This window comes from Osmerus mordax, chromosome 9 (assembly GCF_038355195.1).
Source record: "Osmerus mordax isolate fOsmMor3 chromosome 9, fOsmMor3.pri, whole genome shotgun sequence".
NCBI lineage: Eukaryota > Metazoa > Chordata > Actinopteri > Osmeriformes > Osmeridae > Osmerus > Osmerus mordax.
In genome coordinates this window covers 3,959,190-3,970,479 of record NC_090058.1, presented here as the reverse complement: position 1 = coordinate 3,970,479, position 11,290 = coordinate 3,959,190, and the positions used below count along the sequence as shown (strand labels likewise).

The 11,290-nt window shown below is 38.2% G+C and overlaps 1 protein-coding gene across 1 annotated transcript; it reads right to left on the bottom strand.

Moving 5' to 3' along the window:
• Positions 1-3,235: 3,235 nt before the first annotated feature.
• On the bottom strand, positions 3,236-5,342 carry foxg1a (forkhead box G1a). Its single transcript, XM_067243746.1, has one exon. It carries the CDS (start codon positions 5,340-5,342, stop codon positions 4,122-4,124), a length of 1,221 nt encoding a protein of 406 aa, XP_067099847.1. The 3' UTR covers positions 3,236-4,121.
• Between the last annotated feature and the right edge of the window lie 5,948 nt (positions 5,343-11,290).

The window sequence follows — 11,290 nt, the reverse complement described above, 5'->3', positions numbered from 1 at the left end:
GAGAGAGAGAGAGAGAGAGAGAGAGAGAGAGAGAGAGAGAGAGAGAGAGAGAGAGAGAGAGATGAATTAACCACATAAAATAATAGCACAATAAGCATTTATTTAAGACAATGTGGTTTCCAAAATTATAATTAGACTTCATGTCATTGAGTTTCCGTCGAATAAGAGCCTCAGAGTTTGACCACCAGTAAAGTAGCCTACTAGATTGAAATTATTGAAATAGCTTTGTCTGCACCTTGTCCATTCAACCTCCTCATGCTCCTCCAACCATTTTCACCCGGTCGACCACGAGCAAGGAAGATAAGACTATCAAACAAGTATCAAAGCATGACATCCGAACTCCTAACTCCTTTACCTCTCTACAAGATTCTAGCGCCCCCAGTCTGTCAATTTAGGACCTACAAACAGTATACAGGACAAAGACACTATCTTGGCTGACAATCCCCACTGCAAGAAAATGAGAAGACAGCCTTTGGTGTATAGGCTACTCCCGCGTTCTTAATCAAAATATAGACTATGGCTTTTAAAATGAAGATTTTAATACGACATTAATTGTAGCTAAAACAATCTACTGTAATCATGTTTTTGTGGATGCAATAATAGGTTAACGGAAAATTATTCGCAGGCTGTTGTTTTTATTATTATTATGAGTATGTTATTATAAATTCCCTAAATTATTAAAGCCTTTGCTATTGTTGTGTTGTTATGCTTTGCTGTGGTCTTTCAGTTGTTAAAATGAAAGTCGAGTTTTGAGGTCAGATTTAGTTCTAAGGCCCGTGCTCGCGGCGCCTCGGAATTGTCAGTTTCATCACCTTTGTCGGCTAAGATCAAGTGTAGCCTACATCCTGCTCTTGCTCCGTCTTAACCGACGCTAGTAGTGTAATCTTATGAAAGTCCGTATTTGTGCGGTCTTCAAGCAACATCTTTTCTGAAGAGTAGCAACTGTAGCACAGATCTAAATGCTTAAGAGTCATACATTAAAGTCAAATTGAATTTAACTTTAGCCTGATACGTGAAGATATGAATTTATAGGACCCTTACAGGATATATTTCATGGTGAGTAATTTAAGATAGGGCCTATATAATAACAATGATCCGAATATATCTAGGCTACTATCTTAATATTACAGACTACTAGATAAGAACAAGCCGGCCGTACGTTGACAACATTGGGCATATTTTGATTATAACACATAAGCTATGAAAATGTAGGCTAACATTTTATTTCACTATAACGACACAGGCAGGCTTAGGTTTAGGTCCCTGTAGCCTCAGCCCACAGCCAGCTTGAGAACTGAACAAGGCCTATAAGGTTAGAATACCAGACAGAAGCTACAGGGTTGTTTAGAAGACATGCGTACACATGTAGCCTATCACTGGAAAGGAAATTAAATGACCGTTACTGTTTATTTGCACTGAATAAGCATCAAAACTCAAAAAAAGAGACACGCATGGGCTTGGTCACAGGTCTCCAAAGACACTATAGCTGCCGGTATGCAATCTGAGGTTACTCAGTCCTAAGGACCATAGGCACGCAATCCCTCAATTGACGCTTTGTTCTAAATGATACAGAGTACTCTTTGTGGCTCAGGTGTAGGCTATTGGTTGCTAATTGTGTCTGAAACGTAAAATACAAGCTAATAAATAGTGTCTCATTGTTGTTGTTTTTTTACTGTCTTGGTACATTTTAATTTACTGCTCTCATAGACCTACATGATTGGTTACTAAATGTCTCAATAATGGATAATAATAATAATACTAAAAATAATAATAATTTTAAAAAAAAAGTTTTAAAAACTATTAAAAATGTAATTAACAATTATTTGTGCATAATAAGAGCAATAAGAACAATAATATTCATTATCAGTATTAGTGATAGTAGTAGGCCTATTTTTGTCAAAGTAAATATTTTATATCTAAAATGGTCTAATCATTCATTTCCACTTCCTTAAGAAAAGGTGTTTGCTTGATTAAAACATTCAAATATTGAAATTTTCATCTTAACACAAGGCACTCTAATTAATAAAATGAATTAGATTGCAAAATATTTTTCTTTCTTAGAACAAATAATAGTTGACCAATGTTATTGTTTTTTTAGCATAGCGAGTTAGCCTCCAAATCTTCTGTTAACATATTGGATAAAATAAACTTCAAATTGACAAATGAAGTAACATTAAAGTATGGGAAGATATGTCCCTTGTACATTTAACCCAAGCCCTTTAGTCATTGTCTTTTGAATGGTCACCCCATTTAACATTTGAACGATAGCATCTTGCGAGGGAGATATTGAGTTCCACCGGCCCATTGTGAAAAGCAGTGAGGTTATTGCATTACAGTTGGACTCATTTAACACGATGCCTCTTTAGGAAATGAACAAATTGTTGGCTGCATAGAGCTGAGAGTTGAGCTTTGTTGTGTTTTATTGTAGATACAAGCCTGACCACCATGTCTATTCTATTTCTGATGAACACAACAAATTGTCAGCAGAAAGGGAAAGGCTACAGATCAGAAAAGGCCTACTTGTTCAAAGTCAATGTAAACGTGCATCTCTTTTCCATAAACATCATAAGGTAAGACAATAAATTTCCCTCAAACAAAAGGCGGACAATGGTTTACAAACCTCTCTAAAAAATTATTTCTCTCATAGTGTCTAACGCTCTCTTTCTCACTATGGTGGAACAATTAATACACAACAGCCAAACCATCAAAAGCCTCCAATATAGGATGTTAAGAGGGAGTAAGAACAAGCACAAAAACTCTCTCAAATACCGGTCTCATGTGTATGTTCTCAAAGCATCACATACTGAAACAGAATATGAACCAGCCTTCACGTGCCCTGACGCACAGCAGCATAGCAGAGCATTTTTCGTAAAACTGTACAGCGCATGCATGTAACTTCAATTAAATTGATCATAGACTACTAGTCGCGTGGATCTACCATGGATTATTTCATTTACACATAAATAGACGTAGGCCAAATGAGAAATGAGCATGTGATATAGTTTAGTGACAGTTTCCTCTGAAAGACGGACTGTGTATAGAAAAGCCCCCTCGTACAAGGCCTAAGTCACAGCCGCCCAGCCTGTCGCCCATACAGTCCACGCTCAAAGACATGCAAAAGAGAAGCCAAACGTTTCTCTATCATACAGGAATGTTAAAAAAGACAAAGGTTGGATAAGAACGTAACCTATTCTTTTATTTTTGATCGATTAACAGTTTAAGCGACAAACACGGGAATAAAGACCACAATATCACAACCATGAAATTTAAAGAGACGACATAAACAATCACTCCATATTTTTATGAGGCATTTGCTCAACACGGGTTACACGTTCGCAAAGTTAACCTATAATTACAATAGGTATTGACATGTCACTAATTACAAAAAGAATGCGATCGGGTGGTGATCACATACAGTAAAATATGCACAACACAGGCCAGAGGCATTCATTCATTTTGTCCCCTTCCTATCTGCCCTGTCTTATGCTGCTGCTGAAATACTGAACTCTCGAGTATCATCTAAACCGATTCTTTGGTCTAAAAAGTAACAGTATCGTGTAGAAAATATAAATGATTGTATCAAGTACTAATTGTTCCTAATGGGAGAGAGGACAAAATAATAAGAGCCATAGGTTGGTATGGGCATTCTGCATTTTTTAAAAACACATTTATTTGAAAATGAAAACAAAAATTAGTCTTTAATTTTTCACAAATCATATTTCCACCACCAGTGCACGCATGATATACGTGATAATACTGCAAACATGGCCACTGGTGGCTGATGTGATGGTATTAGATATTTTTAATATTAAAAAATTAGGCAAATCTGCAGACACTATTTAAATACACATTCTAAAGGTAATGCCTCTTCAAAAACCTATACGTTTTTCTCTTTTTTTTTCATCACATTGCACGTTGCTGACAGCGGAACCATAAACACCTCCCCGACACTTGACATATATACACAGAAATAAATGCAGAATATCAATAAAAAATACCTGGACTTCGGGCTGCTTTCGTTTTGTTTTCTCTTTGTTCTTAAGTCTCTCTTTTATAGGATATTTTACAAGGTAAATGGGTGTAAAATGTTCACTTACAGTCTGCTCCATGTGGATGTTTTGTTAGTGTATAAGTGGATTTGAAGATGAACCTTGATTTTGATGTGTAAAGTAGTCAGACAGGCCTCCGGACAGTCCTGAAGAGAAGCTGGGAAGGGAAGGCCGTAAGGAATCGCAGGACAGGGACGAGGGAGCCTGCGGGGAGGAGGAGGAGGTGGCCCGAGCAGTCATCGTGGTGCTACTCTGAGACGTCATGGACGGATGGGGGACGTGGGGGAAAAAGTAACTTGTCTGTCCAGCTAGTAGGTTAACGGAACATGGGTTTAAGGAGTATGTCCCGGAGCAGGGCACAGATAGACCACATGGCACGGAGGCTGCCAGCGCCGCTGCTGTGAGGTGATGAGTGGCGTAAGGGATGTCTCCATTTACCAGTCTGTCAACACTCAGTCCGTTGGAGGAAGGGAAAGAATGGTTGTTCCCCAAACTGTTCTGAGTCAACATTGTACTGTAGGACATGGGGTGACTAGGATAGGCTGATGATGTGCCGTTGTAGCTCAGGGCACTGCTGGCCCTGGGGTGGTGAAGAGACAGAAACGGGGACATAGGCCAGTATAAAGACCCTGCCCGGTCCATAAAAGTGAGGCCAGAGGTTAGGCGAGCGCCCCGCTTAAATGCCAGCTTGGCCCTAGATGTTGTGGATCTCCTGCGAAGTTTTCCCGTCGTCCCACCGATGAAGACATCATCACTTGAGGGGTCAAGCATCCAGTAGTTCCCCTTGCCCGGGTCATCGTAGTGCCGCGGGACTTTAACGAAACATTTGTTCAGACTGAGGTTATGCCTGATGGAATTCTGCCAGCCTTGCTTGTTCTCTCGGTAGTAGGGGAAGTTTTTCATGATAAACTCGTAAATACCGTTCAGCGTTAGACGTTTTTCCGGGCTCTGTCGGATTGCCATCATAATAAGAGCGTTATAACTAAAAGGCGGCTTCTCATACTTGCCGTTTTTCTTTTCTCCGTCTTTACCACTTTCCCCGTCTTTGCAATCCTTCTTCTCATCCGTTTTTTCCTTCTCGTCGTTGCAAGTCGATTCCTGGTTGGAATTGTTGTCACTTTTAGTGCAAGTGTTCTCCGACTTAGTGTCCTGTAGTGCAGGCTGAGACATCTTCTCTTCCTCGGGGACTGGTCGGTGGTTGTCATTTAGGACGGCTTCAGGCACCAGGCTGTTTATACTGAACGACGATTTAGGAATCATTTTCACTTCTTTCCGTTCTCCCATATCCAACATCACACGCAAGGTATAATGGCAGTAACCAGCAGCACAGTTGGGTCTCAATCTCTATCGCCGGCAACTCTGCAAATAAAAAACAACTATTTCATGGTCTTAAAAAACACATCGATAGGAGACAGATAGCTACAATTAATTACGGAGCCACAGACACTAAGCTGTAAAAAAATTGGTTGAACCTTTACAGTGCGCAGCCAACCACAGCACCATAAGTATTAACGCGTCCTCCTAGGTTTCAACCAATCGTGGAGCAGTTCTTAGCAGTTGCCCAAGTGCGCAAGGATACACACACACAACCTCCATTGCAATGTAGAACGCACTCACCCCCATCAACAAAGGCATATCCTCTACCTCTGACCAAAAGCATACCAAGAAAATAGATCACACCACCTAAATCCATTTCACTGCTTCTGATATTTCTAGATTGCTTACCCAACATTTCTTAGCGTCTCAAAAGCGTGTTACAGACCGTTGGGGATAAACACAAGAGAAAAACTGTAAAGTAACCGCCGAAAAGAGGAACTACTTTATGTCTCAAACAAAACTATAACAATTTGTTAGCCTATAGCAGATTTATTTTGCTTATATTAATGTGGGCCTGGTCTATATTTTCACGTCTTGTATGCCACAAATAAATGTGTATCATGCCATGATTATGAGTACTGTTAACAAAGTGCACTATACATTTAAAGGAAAATATTTCACGTATTATGTGTTGGCCTACACGTTTCCTTGCCCCCCGCCCTTTTTCTGAATGGAAGCTTCTCCATTCAGACGCCTTTAAGTCCTTCTATTTGTACCAAAAGATTTAGTTGAAACATAGGCCTACAGAAGTCCTTACTAATGTTGTTCACATTTAGATATTAATCCAGTAAAATAACATCAATACAACGAATTTTCCAAAGATATGAATAGAGATGAATCAGAAAGTAAAGCATGAATATAAATGCAATGTAGGAAAGAGCAACTGTAACAAATGCTACAAGTTAATAATGCATTAATAATGCATCTCTTTTATGGATCATCATCTAAATACTGACTGGTAACAAGATCCCAGAGACAAATTTGTCTACAATTGTGTGAACTGTAAAATAGCTTAAGCTGAACATATGTTGTGCAACCAATAAGTGCCCCCAGGGTGGTGTCTTGACAATAAGAGATATGACTCCTGCGAATTTAAACCTTCGAAAATCATCGCATTCCATTCCTCCTTATTCTCGCATAATAAATTAGGCTATAGGTTTAAAATCCAAATGATTTCTGTATATAATACTAGGCCTCAGAGTTGATACCCATTGTGGGTTCAAAGCATGTTACATAAAATCGCAGAAACCAATATTTCCAGTAGTCTAAAGGTCAATCTAGGCAAGTGTTGCATAGTTTTTTTCCCGTCTGTTTAGGTAAATTAATATGTGTGTTTAATAGGATGTGCCACAGACTCACAAACACACAAACACAAGCACTTACGCATAGACACGTTTCCCAAAACAGTTGGAGCGCGGGCGCACGAGAAAGAGAGAGAGAGACAGAGAGAGACAGAGTGAGAGAGAGAAAGAGAGAGCGAGAGTTGAGGGGGGGGGATGTGTATGAGAGAGACCTACAGCCGTTATAGATTCCCACACGGCTACTTTTCTGGCGTGGACATATTGTTTATGCACTTTTCATATAGATATCAATGTCATGGTAAATGTCAAGCTAACATCCTGTATTTTAATTCATATAGTAATTAGGACATTGTTATTATGCTTGCTGGCTACAAGGCCCAGTGATTGTTTCAACTCAACCGAGAGTTGACCGTCTTTCCTAAATGTATCCTTTTCTGGTATAGCGTTTTTGTCTTAAGAATAGTTACTAACAATGGGCCAATTACAGCATGTGATCAAGTGTAATGAGAAGATTTTCTTTACTCAAATAAAAAAATATTTGAATCTTCAAATAGTAGCATTAGTAACATAATTGATATAAGACATTACAGTGTGATTAATAATGTAGTTGGCTGAATGCCAGACCATTAGGCTTATCTCGTTATGATTTTTTTAAAATAATGATAATGCTAATGATAGATACTGCAAGGCATACCAGGCTACTTTTACTATCGACACCTACAAAAGTAATAACACATTGATAAATTAGTAACAACAACATGTAACAACATTTAAGAATATATTGGACACTTAGCCTACACATAATTTTACTAAACTACAAATACTTTTTAAATGCAGTTATGGCTATGGAAGAAGGAATTGCCTGTTTGCCATCCTATTTGTAGGCCTGTTAAACTCGCCAGAAATATATGAAAATGTAACTTTATGAATAGCTTACAATTTGACAATATATGTTTTTCCAGGTACGCAGTACACAGAGTGGAGGAGCCAAGTTGGAAAGGCAGAAACGCTTTTCTATTGTTTTCTCATGTTGTAGGCTACGTCCATCTTTTCCAGGGAGGGAGAATGTGATTTTGGAAGGCACCAGCGGGATCGCATCACTTAGTAAGAAAGGCCGCTTGTCAACGCTATCCTTCAGCACAGCAAACCTGCATAAGAAAACAAATAAAGCAGTGGACGTGTGTTTTTCTACGTTTGAGGTAACAATCTAGAGAATAAAAAAACACATCCATCTACCATCAAATTTATCAATTAGCTTTCAAACCTTACACACAAATCTCAAGTATTTTCGTTACATTTAAGAAATGACTAAGGCAACAAAAGAAAAGTTTATAAAAAGCGACGCAAGTGATGTGTAGTCTACATGTGTATGATTGAACTCAGGTTTACAATAATTAGAATAAATCAAGCCCTCCCACCTCTTTCTCTACCTCTCTCTGTTCGAACCAAATTGGGTGCAGAAAAATCTGATTTAATTACGATGAATAAAAACAGAACATAAAAAGGTGATGATGGCTAGTAAGACATGGTTATGAATGCAACACTTCAAATTGGTAAGAATTTGAATGCCCATGTCACACAATTTTGAATTCCTAACTAATGTTACATCACTATAACTTTCAATAGGAAGCCTACATTTAGTTTCCCAAAGCTACGCTATACAGATATGATTATATTATTGTAGACGTTATTATCGAACATCCTTCATCTGATACATGAACATCTTTCAGTGATTCTCAAACAAATGAAAGACGCATGGCGTCAAAGGAATACTGAAAAGGGATTCATTGCTCAACAAGTCTGTCGTAGGCCTAATTCCTAATATAAAAATCAAGAGTTTACAAATTAAATCTCTCAAACACACATTTTACCTGTTGGAAATGGCTCAAGCTGGCCTTAAATAACCCAACTAAACAGTTTAGTTGTAAATATATTTTAATACAATGACGAGGCCACTCAACAAGCACTGCACAATATTTATAAACATGGTGTTCATGTAAACACGGTTATTATACACTTCGGGGCATAAATAATGTCGTGAGGAAATAAGACACTGGAAAACAGAGGCAGACACGGCTCCCGTTATTCCGAGGCATGGTTTTGGCCATGTATAGGGCTACATAGCCCTCTATCGGTAGACAAGAGAGAAAGCATGCTTTTAGATACTAGCCTAGGTGGACTGCACAGTCTCTGAATTAACGGGATACAAGGCATACAATTTGATCAATTCTATTTCAAGGAATAAAGAATTAGACCTACTTGTGACATAGAATAAAGCGGAGTTTATGAATTAAACAATTGAGTTATAGGCCTAGTGTCCTTTGTCATATTAATATTCATTACCAGACAGTGTCCGATCATCCATGCACGTTTTTGCAGATCGATGTCGATACCTGTCTTCAAGCTATTATATTCGGCATTGTTTTAATAATAGGCAAATGTCCTATTCATCTAAATGAAAATGTGAAGTGAACGTGAATTTGAATTTATATGGCTATGCATCAGGCATATAGCTGTAGAAATAATGTAGAAATACTGTAGAAATAATGCATATTTCCAATAACTACACATCTTTTCTATTACATTATTCTGTTTATTATAGATATTATTATCGCCAGGTTTGTTGTCTGAATGGTAGTCTACCAGTGGGCTGCACCGTGTAGCGTCAATAGTCTTGTAAAGCCTGAGAAACAGTAAACATGCAAAAGCTCCCCACGGTCTTTCCTGAATTGTAGGATAGCCTACATTGAATTGCAAATTCTCGGATTGAAACATGTTAGCCAGTTTGATATATTAAAGAACTACGTTGTTGGGAATAGGTTGGGCTATGCTTAACTGAACAGGAGCTATATAGGGCCTACATTTGAAATGGAACAAACTATACACAAACATGGACAGATCAACAGAAACTTAGTATTTTTTTTTGTTTGCCATAGGCGATAGGCTATAGGCCGCAAATGATTCAAAGATCAAATCTGGGAAACAGATAAGACTGTCATTAGGCTTTAGAATTTCAGGAGAGCTGTAGACCTGAAAAATAAAATAAAATTAGGGTCCAACATTATTAATAAATTGTGTGAGCGTGATGGCTGCCCCGGGGAATATGTATTTCCGGATAATTCAATTTGTTCCGTGCTACTAAAGGCGTTTGTAGCGCAACAGTGGGGATACAAACATAATTCCACTGGCTCCTTTCAGCAGTGGGATTCGTTGAATGCAGCTTTTGTGAGCCGTGATCGGAATTACAGATATTGAATGATAACGCAGGCGGCTAACCAAAATCTGCTTTGTTATATAGGTTACTATCGAAATCTTTCCAGAATTAACGAAAATGTACAGGCCATTGTAACCATAAGTATGATAATCTGAAAAGAATACAGAAACGTAGCCTATGTCAGTGCCTAGTATAATGCATAGGTTGCATCTATAACACTATAACACCAGTAATAATGACATTATATGAGAATACATAAACTTGATCCGTCTAATATTAATTATTAGACAATATCCTTTCATTCTATTGTGTATTGTTTATTAATCAGCTCCTAAACGTTTAATTTATGAGAATGCTCTGTAGGCTAGGCTACATCCGTGTTATTAATCAAATGTATTATTGAACTATATGGTTAGGAAGCACGTCTCTGCACATTTGGAAATGTCTTAACGTCCTAAGGCTCCTAAATGATCATGAGTCGCAGAGTTCCCGAAAACAAGATTTCAAGAAGCAGTACTTGAAATCTTTATAATAATAATAATGGGGGGGGGGGGGGGGGGGGAAGAGTGGTCGTTAAGGACCAAAAAACATTTAGATGGGCCTAGTTGCCATCTTTAGAGTCTAAATAGTAACGTAACGTATCGACATAAGCTTATTCCTCGACTACAGGAGAAATCGCAAAACACTCGAGACTTGAGTACCATGGGGATAATATTCAGCAACTGATAGATAGCCTATATCTTACAGGACAGTCACAGATGGTTAACCCTGGAATGAACTTTTGAACTGCAAACTCAATGTTTAATCCAAAGAAAGGTCGAAGATTGGCTCATTGCTTTGTACCTGCCGCCATCTTGCGGTTAAAGTCTTAACCGCAGTTAAGTTTGAACTTCATCCAAAAACACATAACATCATATAAAACTAGAGAGGGTACAATTTCTGGGGAAATTGTAGTGTGTGCTTGCTTGCGTCGGTTGCACAGGGGTCCGTTTTTGAATGAAATTTTTAAAACTTATATTTCTGTATATGTTATATAAAAATGCATACTTATTATTTATAAAGATTACATAGATTTAAAAGCATTTTTTTGTTGCTGCTCATTTACAACTGAAAATACGAGTGAAGTGTAGAATGAAATAGATCTTCTCATTTCCCCTGCAAAAGGCATCCTCATCGTTGAATCAAAACGAATAAATTTGGCAGACCGGTGTAAAAATTGACCTAATCTCTATGACGTAAACGTCCTTTTAAGTTTTTCCCTTCTCGTGATATTTTCATGCATTTAGCCTACACATTGCATTCATTCATGAATAAAGAACCCTTGCCGAAGGCAAAGCACACCCAATTAT